Source organism: Alligator mississippiensis, chromosome 10 (assembly GCF_030867095.1).
Source record: "Alligator mississippiensis isolate rAllMis1 chromosome 10, rAllMis1, whole genome shotgun sequence".
NCBI classification, from domain to species: Eukaryota; Metazoa; Chordata; order Crocodylia; family Alligatoridae; genus Alligator; species Alligator mississippiensis.
Window position 1 is genome coordinate 4,706,382 of NC_081833.1, and position 20,372 is coordinate 4,726,753.

A 20,372-nucleotide genomic window follows, 5' to 3' on the forward strand; every position below is an offset into this window, starting at 1 on the left:
GCCTACCAATACTCTCAATCAAAACTGTGTTTAGGTCTGTCTCTGCAGAGATAGCACACAGGGGACCTAGGGAAAATTCAGTCAAAACTGTTCATTTCCATTACAGAAGTCCAGACCTAAGTCTAGCCAAAGCTTTGTACAGACTCAGGTCATGTTAAGAAATCATTGCTATGGGCCATCCAGGGACAACCTGGACAGCAAAACACACCTTCCCCCCACCATATTCTCCCATCCAGAAACACCTGCAACTGAACCTCGCCGTATAGACAGAGATAATAAAGGAGATGTTTTAGTAAATGCTAAACACCAACGTTTGGGGAAGGCATATCCAGGAGCTATGGAGACAGATCCACAAGACTCTTCATGGAGACTCTCAACACGATTGCTATAAAGAAGTTGCACCCAATTCAGTAAGACCGTTTCAAATCAAAACAGGAAAAGCCTTCCCAAGGGGCTACACAGATTCGATTAAATTAGCGTCGTTCTCTCCTGGAGGCAGGACCTCAAGCACTGACCACCTGGGAGTGAAACCAGGTCAGCGGCACCTTCAGAGCCAGAAGCTGATGCGAGACCACCACTGGAAACAGATGTGCCCACCAGCGTGCAGCAGCTGCTCTCCCGAACACCTGTGCTAGACAAGCTCTTGCCGCAGACCCACCTTGCTACAGGGTTTCCAGCACCCCCGTTCACACGGTGACCCCACGACAAACTGAAATTGCTTTTAGGAACTTTCTAGTGCTCATTACTAACGAGGAGGCTGGCAACGAGGGGACTGGGGGGAGGGAGGGGGCCTCTGAGGCACGTGCTTATGACCTCTCTGTGCAGCACCAACGACAGAGCGCTGCCCTACTCTGTAATCACTAGTTACCCTGACACGTCTTTCCATAGGAATCTGAAACGGGAAGGAGAAACGCATTAAGCTGTTGTTAAAAGCAAGCGTGTGTGCGTGTTGGGGAAACTTGAGCAGCTGAACCTGGAATGGCCTTTGTACTGGTCGATTAATAAAATCTGCAGTGGTTTAAGCTTCCTTCAGATAACTGCCCAAGGGTGGAAAGCGCTCACCGCAGAAAGCGGCTGGTCGGCAACACCCCAATGCACAGAGGAAATGCAGCATCGCTCCAAGTCCGGGCTGTGCCTCCGAGCCAAAGCTCCTTGCACGGGCACTGCTCTGACTCGCCCTGCACCAGGGAGCAGGTGCCAGGGGCTCAGCAATGCTGCTCAGAGCGACCTGGCGTGGAAGGAAGTGTGGGAGATCCTCTCATTCACCACCCTGACGCCTCCTACCTGCACTGAGCAGCACGTTGCGCGCGGTCGGATGCCAGGCCACGATGCCAACTCTTTTCGAATGGCCTTCTAACACCACCACAGGCTCCGTCAAGGAGAGAGTGAGGCCGTTCTCTGCAATCTGCCACACCTGCCAAAGAGGGAGGGGAAAAGAGTTACAGGACAGCCATCACCTCTAGGACACATACTGCTCCTCTCTTTGAGGTATCGGTAATATCTGGCCCCTGTGAACTGGGCCAGAAAGCAGAGATGGGGGAAACCATTCACTAGCCCCTGGTACATCTCTCTGCAGATGGGGATGCTACGAGTTCACATCTCCATCCCTCTCCTGCCCAAAGAGACAACCACGTCCCTTTAAATAAAGGCACCGTCCTGGACCATGGGATTCAAAGAAATTGTCTTGCATCTCAGAAGTGCCTCTGAGCAGCTGGTGCATTTCTGAACTGCAGTTGTCCTCTCTGGGAAGGATCAAGCAGCCATTTCAGAGTTTGGGTTTCCAGTTTTAACAACAGCAGCTGCGCGTGGATTAAACAGCTTTGCCTGCTGGTTTCAGCGTCAAATTAGAAGTCCGGTTCCTGTTGTGGATTCATCCGGGGAGCAAGGGCTGGTGACAGCGAAGCTTAGAAGGGTGCGTCAGCATCATCCATGCAGACAGCACCGCTGGCTTTCTTCCCTTCCAGCCCCTTGTGGGATCCGTGTGGGGCAAGAGGTCTCTTCCCACGGCTAGAAGGTCCCGTTCGAAGGGAGGAAAGCCCAACCACCAAAGATCAGGCTCCTTCGAGTCCTTCATGTCAAATCAGGACAGTGACTCACTACTGGCCATTCATTCCTGAATCCAGCCTGACCTATATATAGTAAAGGCACAAAACGCCAAGCAATGGTAACTACACACCGATAGATGGCAGCAGAACGGCAAATTGTTTCCATCTTCTATTGTTTGGGGTTTTGTTTTATTTTTTTTCCCCCAGAAAGAATCAGATCCTCAGATCCTTCCCACAATACTCGACAGTAAAGCGTCAGAGCCAGGTCCTCCGTCAGCTGGTGCGAGATGTAATTCAAGTGGATTTTGGAAAATGAAGTGGGCACGCGCAGACAGATTTCAGTGCTAATCTCCATCTCCCCTCACAGAGCAAGGAGGCTGTACGCCACCCCCTCCGAGGATGCATCTGAGATGCAAAGATGCTCAAAGCAAATCCGCTCACCTCGACATAACCCGACATGGATTTTCACTGATCGCTGACACTGCTTCCTCAAGGCCACATCTGCCTGGGAAAGATCGCTGCGCATCCTTGCAGAGGCCCTCGGGAGCCAGCGCTGAGGTTTGGGCTGTCGCCACGTTGAATGCCCGAGCCTTAACTGTAGCTTGCATTAGGGCTGGGTATTTGACCGGTCAAATAAAGATTGGTCAACTGACTGGTCAAAAAAAAATTGTAAAAAAAATTGCTAATACACGTAATCCATAGAAAAAGCACAAATTTTCCATTAAGAAATGTGTCAAAAAACAATTAAAAACAAATCATATTTCTGTCAAGAAAAAAGAAGTTGTATGTAAAGTTGCTGTAATCTTTGACCAGTCAAAAATATGCAGTCAATTGACAATATCTGACCGGTCAATCGACCCGCTTCTCAACCCTAGCTTGTACAGTCTCTCTCATTTCTTCCTCGAATTTGTCTGCCTTCCCATTAGGAAAAAAGGCTAGCACCAGGGGGGATACCGAGACATCGTGGCTAGCCATTTTTGACCAGGATGCCAGGCCTCCTGATTGCTTCCTCCTGATTGCTTTACCCCTGACTGCAAAGGCAGCGAGAGGCAAAGCACCATGCAGCAAGAGAGGAGCGCCCCGACTGCACTGCCCATCGCCTTCGCCTGCCCAGCGCACCCAGCCATGCTACAGTCGAGGGACAGCTCTGCACCGTCAGCTTTGGGAACCAGAAGAAAGCCCCGTGGGCGGTGACAGGTTTAACAGGGGTTAAACAGGCTTCTAGCATCTCACCTTAAGTGCTGTTTTTTTTATAGAAAAATCAATATATCTGCACAGACTATAGTCATGTTGTGCGAGGCCTTTCCTACCAACAGTCCCCAAATGCTTCATGCACTGCCTGGGAACAGAGGGCAGGCCAGTCTCACAGTCCAACACGGCTCTGGTCATTCTGGGGATGCTGCCAAGCGAGCTAGCTGCCTATCCGTCAGGCAGATATCCGTCATCAAGGTCAAACTTACTCCATTCAGGAGCGGTGGAAGAGCTATCAGCTAGAAACAATTTCCCCTTTGTATTAACATAGGCCAGACTCGAACCCGAAAGACAAGAGACGCTCTCTAGCCATGACCATGTCTCTCTACTGGAGCTCCGGCACCATCTGATACCCCTGCTCTACACCCCCTCCAGTCGCTTTCTGGGGGAAAAAAACCTGTGAAGCACAGCTTCCAGCAAAGAAATAATTTGCTACCACTGAGGAGCTCAAGAAGGAGCTATGCACTGGGGTCCTGCACTCATAAATACCGGGGAAATAAATAATAAAAACCTATAGGCAGGCAAATGCTGAGAAAAGGGGAACTTGGGAAGGGGAAAAGCCACTTGCATTTCACAGCAGCTGCAGATCAGTGTAATCCTCTGCAGATTACAGACACGATTGGCCTCATAATCCTGCTTGGTATTGCAAAACCAGGGAGAGTAAAAGGTCAGGGTTCCTCTTCAGGGTGCAGCATCTCATCGGTACAAGAAGAAATCAGAGATGGGGGAAGCCAAGGAGCTTCCACGCTGGATGCAGGGCCCAGTTAGCTGATCACCCAGAATAACAGACTCAAAGGGGACCTTGCAAGATCCATTTCTTTGACCTCGGGAACAATTTCTACCGCCTCCATTTTCTGAGTCAGAGCCTCTGGAACCACCTGCAGTAAAAGGAAGTGAAACCGTGATGAGCTGGCACGCTGCAGCCCAGCGCCTAGGGGAAGGATGCTTCTGCCATTTTGCAGTGCCACTTCCTTTGCGCCCTTCCCGAACGTTGATAGCCGGCTCTGCTCGTACCCTCTGCACAGCACAGAGAGGAGCTTGGTGAGTCAGGACTAGAGGTGATATGTTCATAATCACATACAGTTTTAGCTGACAGCCTAGGATGAGGCTTTATACGTAGCGGCTGAAGCCAAGAACTGTGTCTGAAGACCTGAGGTTCTAGGTGCCAGCTCCACCCATGACTGCATCGCCTTGGGGAGATGACTTTGCCTTTCGGTACCTCCGTTTGCGCATCTGGAGGAGGAGGAGAATCTCTCACGCTCTCGCACGAGGCCCTTTGTTGTGCCACGTGCCTCCTTGGGCATCCGAACAAATCTTTTCCTAGACATCTCAGGTGTCCAGATACGGCAGTAAGGGCCGTAACAGCATTAACAGAACCAAACCCATTGACAGTCCACTGACAGGCAGTCCGATGCTTCCAGTCATTACAAGGGCTCTAGGTCAGTGTTTGCAATATTCAGCAGATGAAGAGTTTATTAAATTCTTTGCCCAATCAAGCCCTCTTCCATGGGCTGGTTTTCATGCTGACAAACCAGCTGCTCACCTTTATGTAAAAGCATTGCCCACTTGTGCTGACATGAATTCCTCTGTTTTCAAAGCCATTCAACGCTATCTATAGGCCCCTGAATAATCAAACATTTTCCAGCTGAATTAAAAAAAAATACAACCCCCCCCTCCCCCCCCCTGCAGTGAATTGCAGTCATTCAGAAGGGGCTTCAACACGAACATTTAACTAGTTCCTTATTTATTGGCACAAGAAAATCATTCTTCAGAAGGAATATCCAAAAGAGGCTGCACAATGAATCTGCATCCTAAAAGGGGCCTTGCCGAAAGCAATGAAGATGGCGCAAGGATTGCTCAGTGCAGATGGGGCAGGGATTGCTCATCCCATTTTTCAGTGAAAGAGCAGAGAAATTAGGTAGGAAAGGATAGTCCTTTATATTCCTGCTATTAAGGCCTAGGGCCTCAGTCAGATTGCCATCCCATTAGACTGAGCACATGCACTCAGTCGGAGCCCATGACCCATGCACCGAGGGGCCTGCACCGAAGTTTTGGAAGAGTCACACAACTACATGCGATTAAACGATGCCAGTCCAACCCGGATGAGCTCTTCACTGGCTGGTTCGGAAGACATCTAGTAGCTCAGCTTTCCAATGTCAGGGAAGCAAACTGGTCTGTGCCAATGCCACTGGTCTCTCCACGCAAAGACAAAAGAAGCAGGTTACTCCCATCTCCTAAAGAGCCTGCTTCTGCAGAACAGAGAAGGCTGTGAGATTTTGTTGCTGCTTTTCTCCTTCTTTCGACCCAAAGCAAAGCTGCAGGGCGTGTGTTCGCTCAGGCCGGTACAGCTGCTGTCCCGAAGGTGGTGTTGCAGGTATCAAGTTGGACTCAAGACATTCAAAACCGTGAACATGCTCGTGCTTATACCTGAGATCGCACTTCACGCATTTCACTTGGATTTCACCCTCCGATCCCTTTTCCAATGAAGATTAACAAGGGCTTGGCAAACGCCTAAAGCATTATAAAGCAAATCACCCACTAAACGAACACAGGATCCGGGGCACCAGGACTCCCCGTGGCCTGCACTAAACTACAGAGCTGCTATCAGACTTGAGGGAGGTTCATCCAGCACCCACAGGGCACTTGCCGAGTCAACAGCATCCGAGCTTTCATTTGAACAAGCTTCTAGCCCTCCCCGTTGCAAAGTTTATCTACCCTATAAAACACGTGTGCAACCGACCTCATAGAAAACCTGAAACATGGCTCAAGGAGGCACCCTCAGCCCCGTTAATCTCAACAGGCTGTTAACAAAGGTCTAAAAACACTTCACAGGCCATTAACTACCTAATTAAGACCATTTTTATCACTGGGACCCCGGGAAGTGTAATACTTGGTAGTTACTGCTGGGGAAAAAATGGGAGAACAGAGACAGAAAACAGCAAAAGCCATGACAACAAGAGCAGGAACAGGAGTGTCCGTCCGGGCAAGAACATTTTGAAGCTCAATGATAATGAAATGTACTTTGCTTGTACCCCCTCTGCCCCCTTTGAATGTCCTGAAAACATCCTCCGACATCAGTGGGAGATCCACTGGGGACTTGGGGTACTTTACTGGACTACCATTTTTAGCCCCGATTCATGGGCCATAAATAAAAATGACATTTTTCAGAAGCAAAGTGGATGCCCTTGAGCCAAATCTGTGATTCTCCTGATCACAGCAGGTACGAGTTTCTTGTTTCATCTCAGCTCCTCACAAAGAGTGCAGAGGTGATGAACAACTACACCTTTTTTTTTTTAAATAATACCTGCACGCTCATTTAGAGAGGGCTCAGGAAGCTGGCAGTTTGCAACCTTTAACGAAGACAAATGGAGAAAGCGCGATGCTAAGTTGCTAAGGCCCAGACAAGACAGCGGTCAGCGACAGAGCGATCCATTAGGGCAGCGCATCCTCCTGCCCAGCGCAAGCTTGTTCCCTACGTTGTAGCTCTACCTTGCCCAGCTGAAAATGTCTGAAGGTTTGGGGTCTCCGTCACTTCTCTTTGAGACAACTCCACACCTGATACAATTCACCCTGACATCTCCCTACACACGTCAGTATTAGAAGTAAATTGCTTTTGAAACCGAGTGAACCAACACCCATTTACCATTTGCAATGACGGTACTTAGTCTACGGTAGATACACCTGTCCATTCAGGTGTCAGCCTTGAAGGCCCTGTGTAAAGTACCCTACTTCCTTACTTGCTGAAGGCCAACCATCTCTTGTTAGCAGGTCTCAGGTGGGCAAGCTGCCACCGCATGCAGCTGATCTTCCTGGATCCCTCTGGATCCTTCCAATCTGGTTCCTGCGGCACTTTGAATTAGAGACTTCTTTCTGGTCCTGTAAAGCAGCAATAGCTTTGGCTCTGCTCGTTCTGCTGATGTCTATGTTCCCAAGCACGTTTGCTCCACTCCACGTGCCCTCTCTATTGCAGCTTCCCGCAGAACGCTGGATCTCTCTTTTACAACTGGGATCCTTTGACCCCAGCTGACTTTCTGCCCCCGGGGCAGGGGGCTGGACTCGATGATCTTCAGAGGTCCCTTTCAGCCCAAATGTCTATGAAATCTATAACGCCGGTCCACTTCTGTGGGGAACATCGCAAACCCAAGTTTGTTTGCTCTTTTTTAAATGAGAACACGGTACATTTTGCAAATGGCCTCTGGCTTCCAAGACAGCTCGCAGGCAGTACAGTCCCCGAACAAAGACCCCGGGGAAGAAAGCCCCCGTCACTGTCAGTGTCTGTAGGATGAAAAGAAGGGAAGCTCTAGGATTCACTTGACCTTCCCCGTAACAAGGTTTCAACGTGAAGTTTCTAAACGAAGCTGAAGACTCTTCAGAGCGACACCAGCGCAGGGGGACGTGCTTAAAATTGTTCCGCAGTGTTAGCACACCCCGAATTGGACGCCTGTCACTGCTGAGGGCCATGTATTGTTCAGTGCACTCTCACCAACATCAGGAGCAACTCGGGATCAAGGCTGGCAGCTGCAAAATTTGGATTCTCTCTAGGTTTTGACATGTGCACACATCCTGTTGATGTAGGAAACAAAAGTCTATCGCCCCTAAAACCAGGGCTGCCGCAGTAATAAAACCAAGTGGCCTTGTCCTTCCTTACTCCACTGGTCCCACACCTCCGCTGTTGAAGCTGTAGGGTAGGAGCCCTTAATCTGGCTCTCTTCCTTCTCCTCACCCCTCAGAGACAGCAACCAACTCCCGAGGTCAGGAGGGGAGAGAAGCCTTCCAGAAACGCAACGCAACAGATTCCCCTGTGGTTATAAAGGGTGGGGAAAGACCAGGTAATTACACCAAATCAGACCCCCCAGCAGGACACTACGAAGAGATACGGTCCTTGTAAAGGGTTAAGCTCATTGAGCAGTGCAAGAAGTTAAACGGATGTGCGTGAGACTGCAAAATCCCATTGTCCCACTGTGTTTCCAGGCAGGACTTAAGACTTTATACAGGTTTCTTCCTAGCTAACAACTTGGTGAACTTCATGCATAAATATCACGCAGTACTGCAACACTCAGTCTAGGCTATCTGACCTGGTGCTTCTGCCCCAGACTTCTCCTTTTAGCCTAGCAAAGCATCCGTACCGACACCCAGAGAGGAAATTTTCTCGTGGAGGCTTCACCTCACCATCACGCAGCTGTGATGGGCTGTCAAACACCTTTCTTTCCTCCAGGATTTTGACATCGCCAAACATTTTTCTCGTTGCATAATCACGGACCGGACTTTTATCTGCTGTCTTCATATATACCGGATGCCCACAGCTGTCAAAAGTCCTGGGAGCCAAAGCCTGCACCTGATGGCTGGGTAGGACCTTCCAGCAGGTCGTAAAAGTAGAACATTTTCACAGGAAGCATATACCTGTTTTTCAAAGCAGAAAGTCACCTGTACACTCAACCTTTTACGCTGAAATAAGCCTCAGTAATGGAGCTGTTCCGGATGACAATGAAACATCAGGACCATAAAAGCTTGCTCACCCTCTCTCCAAAAGCCTTCGTTTGAAGAGTACAGAAACAAGGGAAGTTTCCAAAACCGCCCAGATCTTGGGCTTTGTAATACAACGGCCTGAACTTACCATGACCGTGCAGTCCTCGGAGCCGCTGGCAATGACTTGATCGTTGTGAGGACACCAGTCTATGTCCAGCACCGGTCCCGTGTGACCGCACACCGTCGGGTAAGACTTGTCAATTCTACCTGTCTAAAAGGGAAAAGAGAGAGAGAGCTGTGATGTGCACACCGATCCCAGACAATGCACCCAGCACGGCATTTCACAGCATCAGGGAGAGCATGTCCTCAGCTCTCTATCATCTCCTCCCAAACCCACAGTACATTAAGGCCTTGCTTTTACGTAGCTCACGTGTGAACAATGGAAACTAATCTGGCACGAGCCCAGGCCCGCTTAAATGCTGAGAACCTCCGAATTTGAGACGTGCGTGCACACGCATGCAGGAAACAACGGGGGTTTGTGCTCTTACCAGTATATAGCCACCCAGCTCCCACGGGTCTTACTGGGAGATGCTCCGGACAAACAAGGCCACACTCATGCTTGGGAATGCCAAGCAGCAACATTTCCTTAGCAACATCCCCTGCAAAGCAAGGGGGTAGCACGGCTCCTATCTTGCCACCCTAAGGTTTTGGTGGAGGCCAGCCATGACTCCAGGCAAAATGGATGAGTGTTCGGGTCACTGACTCCCCCAGGTTGGATGGGTGTTTTTATTTTAAGGGAACTGAGCTTGTTCGTGGAAAAGGCTGGATAGGCAACTAGGCAGAGCAAGGCCTTCTTTTCCCAGAAGAGAAGCAGCAGACCACAAACATGCAGACTTCCAGCCCCACCAGCCCGCCATGATACACCTGCCCCTCTACTGGAAGAAGTATGATTGCAAATCCCGTTAACCCTCTCCCTAATGCCTAGCCACCATCCTCTGTAGTGGGCCGACTTGCTGATGGCGATGCTGCTCTACCGGGTACCAGGGTAAGACCAAGACAGTGGTAAGATCCACTATACAGACAGCTTCCATGCCTACCTACAACACATGCAAACCATGTTTGCCACGGATGTAGCAAACCTCTAGAGCATTTGCCTAAATCAAGCCCATCATAAGTATAAATCTTCAAAGAAAACTAACTCCTGCAGAGGTTTTTTTCCAAATTCGAGGAGACTGAATTTGAGTAATTTACAGTTCGTTCAATTATTCAAATTGCTTCCTGGTTCGACAGTAAAGGGACTGTCAGCTGTAACCACCGCTCTGGCGACCGATTGCTTTCACATACTAATGGCACAAGGAACGCCAGAGCTTGCTGCAAGCGAAAAATTAAGAAAAGGAAAGGAAAAAAAATGGATTTCCTTGATTGCAAGGCATCCCACCGGTGTCTCTTTTCATGTCTATCCCACGGAAACAAGGGATATAAATATTTGAGCGCTGGCAAAATGCATGGGAGGTTTGTGAAGGTAAAGTACCCAAAACCGCCTTCGACTCTCTTTTTAAAACTTGCTGGATTTTAAACTGACCCCATTCTTCTTCCTTTTCTTTTTTTAAAGCAAAAATGTCTGCGAGAAGAATGGTAAGGAAATCTCACGGCCAGATTTGAATTGAATTGATCTGATGACACGGATGCAGCAGCCCGAGTGTCACTTGCGCTGTTTGGTGGTGACGTTCCTTGACCTTTAGGTCTGCTCCTAATTACCGTGAAGCCAACTGCTGCAACTCGGAGCTTCCTACACAGAACGGGGCTGGATATTAGCTCCTGAGGACTATCAACCTTACAACCTAGCTGCCAAGTAAAAAAACAAACCCCCCCTGAGATGTCTGTTGTAAAGGAGCAAGAGCTGATGTAGTTACGAAACCAAGCAGCAACCACTTCCTAAACGGCTAAATTTAGGCTTCACAGACAATGCTGCGTTGCTTCAACGTCCCCCTCCGGTTGCCTCTGAAACTCTTTAAAATTAAAAACCTGACACAAACCAGACGCCCTGAAGTCGCTCGGAGTTAAAGCCTACTTAAGTCGTTTTGCATGCTCTAATGTTAAAGGTAGCAACAGGTTAAAACATTGAACTGATCAACTTAAAAAATGAATTACTCACAGTCTAGTATCTCTCAACACTGGGCTGCATTTTCCCAGTTGCATGACAAATCAAATCCAAATAAAGAGCTAAATCAAAAGGAACGGGTAGTTAGGAATGAGACTGAAACAGGTAAACGAATAAGTATAACCATTCTTAAGGAAGGCATAAAGTTATTTTCTGAGCCTAAGAGGATATGACAAGGATTAGCTGCAGATTATGTTGGTGCCTGTTTGACCAAGCAGTTCTGGGTCTTTTAACAGTCTTCTCTTAGTGGGGCCGGGTAACCCACTTCCAACTAAGGCATTAAATCACAAACTTTTCCCACCTGCCTAATCAAGACACCAGACTACCGTGACTTCAACCAGCTGAGTGACTGTGACAGCAAACTCATCCTAGGGTAATAAGCAGGGATCCTGGTTTTCTCCGATTTAAAAAAATCCCGTTTTTGGTTAAAAAAGTAATCCCAAATCCACGTTTCCATGATTAAAATGAAACATCACTATATATATATATATATATATATATATATATATATATATATACACTCACATAGATTTATATCTATATAGATATCTAGACATGGATATATATCTATATAGATAGATATAGATATATATCTCATATATATGAGATATATATGTATATATGACATATATATACTGATGTTTCATTTTAATCATGAAATTTGGATTTTGGGGTTACTTTTTTTTTTTAAACTGAAAATTGGGGATTTTTTAAAGCAGAGAAAACCAGGATCCCTGGTAAAAAGAGACTGCCTGGGAAGTTTCTGAGGGCCTATGTTGGAGCTGGGTTTTTATAACCATCTTGAAGCACCATTAGTGCAGTCAGGTGCTGTGGTCTGAAAGCAGCCCTGTGCGTAGTGACTTCGGATCCAAACACACTCATTTTACACAAGTCCTCCTGGTCAGCCAAGCACACCCGAGCACAGCGACTCCTGACACCTTTCCTTCTTGGCTACCATTCGGCAAAACAGCTTGGGAGCCCAAAATAAGGCAGACACTCCTGGTTCCCAACTCTACCATCGCCAAAATGACCACCTCAGCAACAATTTGCAAACCGTCTTCAATGAACTTGTCAACGTGGAAATGACTGAGGGTGGAAAACTGGGACTCGGGTTAATAATCCATCTTGCGCAGTGTCATCTATGGTACCTTTGCAGGGGGCAGAAGGAAAAACCAGAGCACAAATCCTTCTTCTCCTGTAAACGGAGTAGCTATTGCCCTGGAAATACAGGGGAATGGTTTGGGGCAAGGCTTTTCCAGAGCACTGCTGCACTTTGTGGTTTCTTTCTCTCAAGTCGAACACTTCAGACGTAAATGCAAAGTCCGTCAAAAAGTCAGCAGCAGTACACCGGAGCGTGCTCCAGGTGAACAGTACAGGAGCACGAGTTATCATGCAGATTGGTCACATGGAAGATGTCAGGATGGCAAACATGGAAACAAAGCCCTTTTAACGGGAGAACAGAGACAACATCGGGCTTGGATATGGATGTGTTAAATCAGGGTGCGCTGGCCCCAAACCGAGAAAGAGAGAGGGCTCGGATACATCATTTTATGAAGGTGAAGGGACAGGGAGCGATAAAGGGCGAGCGGGATGTTTGCACACGTGCGGGTGTCCAGTGTTTGCACGGCACCAGCCAGCGACCGTGCTCTCAGGACACACCTGCATAGCGGCACCAGCACACAATTTCATTTCTCATTATTAAGGATTCTGGCTAAAAGCCATGCTCTCGAAAGCACGACTGCACGCATCAGCCAGCGCAAGGGCACATCCGCTCCCGTGGCTGACCATGCAGCCATCCAATTTTTACATTGAAAGCAGTGGTCCCTGGCGCCCCGAAGAGTAGCAGAGCTATCGTTTGTCCAAAAGACTAATCTTGCAGGGTCCTGACAAAACAGGAGCGGTAAAAATAACCAGGCAAGCCCATGTAGAGGCGCGTGAGGGCTGATGGTAGGAACGACTGTGCCGCTCTCCAAAAGCACAGTCTACAGCTAAAAGAGGCCTGATCATTTTGGTGAAGCTGGTGAGCTGCGGTCAAACAAAAAACACTCTGTTTTCACAGTACATCGGAAATCACGGGGTTTTTCCTAACCCTCGGCAAAGAGGAAGAGCTGTGCAGAGCACTGTTTCCACGCTCGCGTTCGACCGAGTGGTTCCCTTTTCAAAAACATTTCTGTTCCCTTTTCAAAAACATTTTTGATCCGACCGTATTGCTCTCCCAACAGAGCCAGCCACGTTGCTGCAGGACAATGAAACCCATTCCCCGCTCCCAAGTCAAGCCCAGGACATCCCCTCTCCAGCCACGGCGCTCTGCACGGAGGTGGCCTGGGCAGGAGCATCACGAAGCCTTGCGGCCAGATAGGAACGTCCTCAAAGAAAAGTTGTGGATTGCCATATTCATGTCTGCAGCGTGCTTCCCCGCAGTTTGGGGTCAAGTATGGTTCCAGGTGGGAAAAGGCCCACGCTTTCTTGGGCTTCACCCCTGCCAAAGCACTCTGCACACAGGGGCCTGGCTCAGTTTTAACTCCACTTAACGACTTCACACACCCGCTCTGCTCTCTGCTGGCTGTCTCTATACCACTTCTATAATGAAACCATAATAGTAGACCATAATGGCCGACTCTTAGCACTCTTCCCAAAGATGCTCCTAAAAGCAGCAGTGAGATCTGCCCTTGTACACAGCCTAATGCCTGTTGGGGCAGAGGTGAGTTGAAGTGGAGCTTGGGGCTTTTTCTCCACCGGTTTATCAAAGAGGGCATCATCGTTATAAGTGATGCCCTTTTGTGGACGTGCTGGTCTGGATCTCCTTCCCACCCAAGGAGAAGTGGGAGGACCACACGGGACAGCATCAAGCAGAACCAACACAGGCAGGAACAAGGAGCCCTTGTGCTCTAATCCCAGCCCTGCAGTGGACTCACCACTTGGAGAAAACCAAGTATTCTTCCCAGTGACACCATAGGGAAACTACCATTAGTTGGGGGGGGAAAATCAGCATGCATGAAAAGCACTATGAAAGTGTTGAACACATCAATTAAATACAGAATGTGTCATTATCGCAGAGATGAAGATGCTAGAAACAGTCATTTTGGAGCGCGGCATGAGAACAGCCACTGAAAAGACCACATTCAAAGTTTCTAAAACTCTTAAAAATAAAGTCTGGCAGCAACGTTTGAGTCGAGCCTGCTGCAAAGTTTGCATCTTGGATGCCAAATCAGCGGGTTTGCAGCCTGCCATAATCCCGGCAGTTTGGGGTTTTTTGTTGGTTTTTTTTTTTAAATGTAATCTTTTAATTAGTTAAGGATTTGCAGTAAGTCTCAAGTGTTGATATGCCAGTTAAAATTAGTTACAGGAAACCAAATCCTTTTCCTAATCCATTACCAGTTAGGGCCAGCAATATGGTTCGTGGTAACAATTTGTGGTATTTTGCTGGATAGTCTTCCATGGCGAGCGTATAAGGAAAGTTAACCCAAAAAGGTAAGTCAAAAGGTGGAGGTTTTTAGCAGGCTGCGGTGGCTTAGGTTAGCAGCAATCCGACAGCAGGTAGCAAGTTGACTTTACCAAATAAGGGCATTTTGCTGCTTCACACATCCTAAAGCAAAAGCTATTGGCTGACGGGAGGGAAACGCCTGTCCTAAAGTCTCGCGGGGTAGATAAATAACAGAGAAAAATAGTTCCCAAAACGGAGACCGTTAGGAAATCAATTCAATGTCTTTCATCATTGTGCCTCCGCCACTTGTCATAGGATGGATTACGGTTAAAAAAAGTGTGGGGACAACAGCTGCTTCCTCCAACTTTGCGCTGCGATTAGTAAAATCATGGCTGAATATAGAGAAGTGGCATCAGAGTGCACAAGCAAAGCAATTCTGCGATGCGCACCCTGAGGAAGGGGCTCGGGGAAGGAAGCTAGAGCACAAAGACAGGGGTTTGACATGCAAATCGCCCTGTCCGATTTCTCCTTTAGCCGTGCGCTGCTGCTTCTTGTCTTCCACCCCCCGAGAGAGGTGGTTGGACTTGATTCCCACTCTCCCTGCAATGCACCCAGTCCCGCAGACTCCGGGCCGTGACGAGGAAGCCCGCGGTGGCCGCAGAACGCCCACTTCTGGCTACACCAGATGGTCACACACGAGGCTGCGAGGATAAAGAATATGGGGAGGATGCAATGAACTTGCGCTGCTCATTCATGACCATGACAAATGGCTATTAGTCACCCAGTGAGCCGACCAAGGCATCCATAGCTAATCCTCCAGTTTACGAGGGCAGTTACTCCCCAAATGTCTATTGTCATGTACTGCAGTGAGAACAAAAAGAGACTTATATCTAAATGCTCGAGTCATATTTCCGCCGTATCAATATCCCTAGCGTCCCCTAGAAATCCACAGGCACTACCGTGTGCCAGCTGGATGCATCATGCATTATTTCTACCGCCTATCGGCGCGCAGGGCACTTTAGGGCAGCGAGAGAAAGAAGTGGGAATCGTGCACAAAACCAACGTGTGCTTTGCAAGAGGGGCAGCGCTTCGCTGCCGTGTCAGTGCTGCCCTGGAAGTTAGCATTACCCCTCGGGATGCTTCGGAGCATTTCAGGAGTCCTCAGCCTGGCATAGCTCACAGAAGAGGTTTATCCCATGCCCGCCGGGAGATGAGAAATGCAGCAGCTGGATGACTTCATTGTTGGTGCCATGTGCTCACAGCTGACCCGAGAAGGGGGAGAGAGAAGGGCTGGCGACAATGGACTCTATCACGGCAGTAGTTTCCAGGGATGTTTTGCACTGGAAAATGTATGTTAATCCCCAGAATCCTCCACAAAATTAGCTGTAACAATCAGCTACTTTCACACAGCGGCTATTTAGACAAAACAAATTGCTAACTCCCGTTCCAGTGAATTGGGTGCTCAGCTCCCGGCAGACAATCCGACTGCTGCTCCGGCGTTCTGGAGAAAACCCCTGCACCCCTTGCTAAAATTGAAAACGGCTGTCTCAGCTGGTTTTTCAGCTGGACCCTCATCTCTCCCACCAAAAATGGTCTCAGTGGAGCCTGGGAAGAAATGAGAGCCGAGTGTTTTGTGCAGGGCTCACAGCCGGGGGCTTGGGATGTGGGCTCTGCAACTCCACACGTCCCTGACAACATCCCCGCCGCCTTAGCGTCTAATCCAAGGACATCGGTATAGCACCCACGTCCCAAGGGTGAACATGTGTGAAGTTTGAGGCCTCTGGATGAAGCTGCTATTGATCATCATTATAAAGTTATCACTGGTGGAGAATTAAGGGAGGGGGGGCAAGGTAGGTGGGAAGTGAGAACTGTTCTGCAGCTGGACCTAGACCACCGAGTTCAGGCTACATGGTATTGCCATACACGGGGAAGTGAGCTGAGGAAGGACTCCAGCACCGTCCAAGCAAATCCCTCCCCAGGTGACCTTCAAGCCAAGTTCACAGGCTTCAAAAGGAGTCACGTGCAATTCTACTTGTTGCTTCAAGTCAGGTCGAACCAGTTTGGGGCTGTTAAAAATGCAGGAAGGGAAGAGGATGGATGAAAGAGCAAGAGTAAATCTGGGCAGATCACGGAAGCGGGCTGAATTCAAGCTGCTTCTGTAAAACACAATTTTGCATCTGGGTTTTACAGCTTGGAGGTAAATGTTAGGTGCCCAAGGTTTTAGACTAGGATCCCAGCTTCAACTGCAGCAGCGTGGCCATAAATACATGCATACCTCTCTGGAGGCAGGGCAGACAGAGAGCAATCCAGTCTGCTGGCAATAACTCCCCGAGCTAGCCAGGCCAGCGTCCCCTCATGCCAATTTGTCCCCAAACCACAAGGAGCCAGGTTTTCCATTTATTTGCCAGGCTTTATTCCACTGATTTGCCCTAGTCACCACTTCTATACAAAGCATCTAGATGCAAAATAAGGGAGAGTGTTTTCAAGTCTCCTAAGCTTCTTCAAAATGTGAATGAAAAGCACTACCTTAATTATGGTCTCTTCCCACTAAAATGCAAAGGACACACATGCAGCTGGACAAGAGCTTTGCAAAAAAACCCCAACAACCTGGGGAAGAACTTCTCTTCTGGACTTCAACCTCACGTGCCAAGTCTCAACCTCAAAGAGATGTTTTCACAGGCAGGGTTTAGTGCAGAAGTACCGAGAGCCCCTCGAATAGCACCCCAACTTCAGTAAATCATAAATCATTTTCCTTCCGACCTCTCCATCAGCACCCTGTTTAAATGGCGGGGAGACGGAAGGACTCAACGGAGCCGTCACAGCAGCGAGCGCTGATTTTATTTCACACGTGCATCGTTCCGATCGACAGGCCCTTCTCCATCTTCCCTGGAGGGATTAGGCTCTGGGACAGCTGATTAAGAAGGGCCGAGATTGCAAATGACTTACAGATGTCATGGGTGAACGGCGAGACGGAGCAACACGCCACTGGCAGGATGACATATTGCTCAGGAAGAGGAGCTGTTTTCGCTTGGGCGTGCGTTCACCTACCACATGTTCGCTGCCTCCGGCGGCCCTCGCCTGCTCGGGGTTTCCAGGGAAATGCCACACGTTTAAAGCCAGCGCAAGCAGCCAGGCACGTAAAGGACAACACTAATAAAAGCGAGCCCTCGGTCACGCGCACAAGGAACCGCCAGCAGACGCCTCTCTCAAAGACTTTATTTAAGGTGACTGCAGCCTTCCTTCTTAGGAGAGAGCAGCTCGAGTGAAGGGAAGAGACCCTTTTGCGACAGCTCCCCTTTGTAAAGGTTTGGGAGAGCTGGGAAGAAGAGATGTCTGTCCGATTCCTTTGTTAGACGCATGGACTGAAAACATCCCAAGACGGCGTGCCAAGCCCAGATCTGTGCACATCACGGCCCCCACTGCAGCAGGAAACACAGGAGGTTTCCACCCCTCTGTAGAGCAGGGACCATCTGTCAAGATCAGATGGCCATTTCCCAGATCATCCTTTTCCTCCCCAGTGACGGAGGCAGGCAAATCTCGCTCCTGCTTCGCTTCCGCTGCATCCATTCGGGAGCCAGGCGAGGCACTTGGGCTGGAGACACAAAAAGGGTCCCGAGTCCAAGGTCCGGCCGATCACCCGGGGCAGTGGGCGGTCAGCACGCAACTGCTTAGAAGAACCCGTCGGCCTGTTCCAGCTGCGCGGGACCCGCGAAAGGCTGCAAGGAAGCAGGGCGGTGGGCGCAGCCGGTGGCATTGGGCCCACGGCAAGGGAGAGCGCTCTGAATGATGCTCTCTGTGTAGGTGTCATGCAATAAAGATTAGGGAAGTTCAGATGGACGGGAGGGTCCTCTCCTACACACCCACAGTGATGCCCAGGGTAAGAGAATCAAATGAAAGTATTGCACAGTGAGGAGAGGCTTCACGTTTGAAGGGTGATTGCCTCCGGCTGCGCTTTGCTCTTGGGACAAGGACAGCGGGGACAGCCAGCAGCAGCATCCCTCGCGCTGGCCTGCTCTAGGGAAAGCAGCACCTAAGGAGGATGCAGGGAGAGGAAGAGGAGCCGGGCTCCGTGACTTCCCTGCTATCAGCCATACAAACCAGGGCCTCAGCCTCGTCTGCAGGGAGCTGCGGGCGGTTCAGGGCAGAGGGAGCGCTCCCCTCTGAAGCCCGAGCAAGGGGCGAGACTCTCCACCTAAAGGGGGGACGCAGAAGGCTGCCCCACGCTCTCTGCAGAGCCGGGACCGGCAAAACCCGGCCAAAGGCATCCACGCGTGCGCGGGAGAACAGGAAGCCCAGACAAAGCGTTTTGAGGGCCAGCCGGCACGGGAAGCATCGCCAGCACGGCTCTCGCTCCCAGCCCCGCGCTGGGATCTGCTTTGCTGGGAGGACGGTGTGAGCGCGGCCAGACCGCGAGGCCTCCGGTTTCCACGCACCTCCACCCACTCGGCAGCCGGAGGGGGCCCTCAGGACGGTCTCCACCCTCCCCCGGAGTTGGCAGGAAGCGGGGAGAGCGGCGCAAGCCTGCTAGCTGGTCTAAATAAAGACGGAAACGGGGGTTTTGCTCAGCTGTCACTCACGGGAACCCTGGCACCCCTTCCCTCCGAGCCCTGGGGACGGGGCGACACCGGCAACCCAGCCCCTACCCTGGGCACGCCTGGGGTTTTAAGCCAGCTGGGTGTAATTCAAGTGCAAAGGAAGGGAGCGCGGGGAGGCTGTAATCCGGAGCAGCTTGCTCTCTCTGCAATCCCAGCCATCCAGCACTGCGGAGACAGGGACCAAGCAGGGAGGCTGGAAGAGCACCGGTTTCCCGGTCTCCCTCCCTCACCCCTTCCCCACAATCAGGGTCTCAGACGGCCTGGGGATAAACCCCGCCACCCAGCCAGGCTGCCAGCAACCCGGGGAGCACCCCGGCAGCTACGAGTTAACTCAGGGGGGCTTCTCCCCGCCTGCACCCTGCAGCCCCTCTCCCACCACGCTCCCGGGCCCAGCCCGGCGCGGCCAATCAAAGGCGAGGGTGGAAACGATTCGGGACATCTGACAGCCCAAAGAGCTGGAATGACCATATAAGGTAAAAACCACTGTCGGAGCCCTGCCGTGCCAGCTGCCGTTAGACATATCAGTGCAAGGCGGCAGCGGCAGAGGCAGGGCCAGGGAGATGGGCGCTGCACAAAGCACACGGCTCGGCAGCTCCAGGGTGCGATGGGGGCAGGAACCTAGCCCGGGCATCCGTCTGCCAAGGCACAGCCCCAGCCACATGGCATCCTTGCAAGCCAGCCCCCCCTGGGCAAGCTGCGGGGGTCTCCCGGCCCTGGCTCCATACCCCTAGCGACTCATTTTATTTGGGAATATGGGAAAAGCCATACACCGGTGCGTCCTGTGGCACGGAGGCTGCCCCGCCGCCAGGTTAGCATTGCAAGGAAGCTGTCATTCGCTTACTGTGCACACCCACCGTCCACGTTACACCTATGCAAAGGACGGGGCTCATACCCCTGAGTGCGGGGAGGGGATGCAAAGGACCTGCACTGCAGTCCCAAAGCACGCGGCTTCCTACCCGGCCACACAGACGCTAGCAAGGAAGCCGCGGCTGGCACACAAGGGCCAGGGCAAAGCCCGTGCCCGCCCCATCTCTCGCGGAGAGCACCCGAGCCCCTTTCCGACCGAACCGAGCATGCCGGAGCAGTTCAAATCCGCGTTCAGCCCAAAAAGCTAGCAGGCGGAGCAGACCCCACAAGGATTTGACCTAAGGCACCTGGAGCAGGTGAATCATTATTGTCCCACTCTGAACCTTTTCAGGTGAGGTCCCAACTGCTGCAGACGGAGGCACACGTGCCAGAGACATGGGTCCAACCTCACGAGGACGCGAGAGCCCATCCTGCAGCCGTCTGCCAGCAGGGGCAGCTAAAGGAACAGAGAACTAGTTTCTAAGGGCAAAATCCTCGCGTCTAGTCATAAGCAGAAAAGCTACACGTGCTGCTGTTTGGATCTCCCATCCTTCCCACCCCTACAGCCAAGACCAAATCAGCGT

At 50.5% G+C, this 20,372-nt stretch overlaps 1 protein-coding gene across 2 annotated transcripts in view; it reads right to left on the bottom strand.

Annotated features, from left to right (window-relative positions):
* CORO1C (coronin 1C) overlaps positions 1-20,372 on the bottom strand; it is a 57,364-nt gene that overhangs the window by 12,659 nt on the left and 24,333 nt on the right. For both annotated transcript variants that reach the window (XM_059713390.1, XM_019486770.2), the window contains exons 3-4: positions 8,911-9,033; positions 1,285-1,414 (exon numbers count right to left, since the gene is read on the bottom strand). In XM_059713390.1, coding sequence (XP_059569373.1) covers positions 1,285-1,414; positions 8,911-9,033 — 253 coding nt within the window. The remainder of the gene's footprint in view (positions 1-1,284; positions 1,415-8,910; positions 9,034-20,372) is intronic.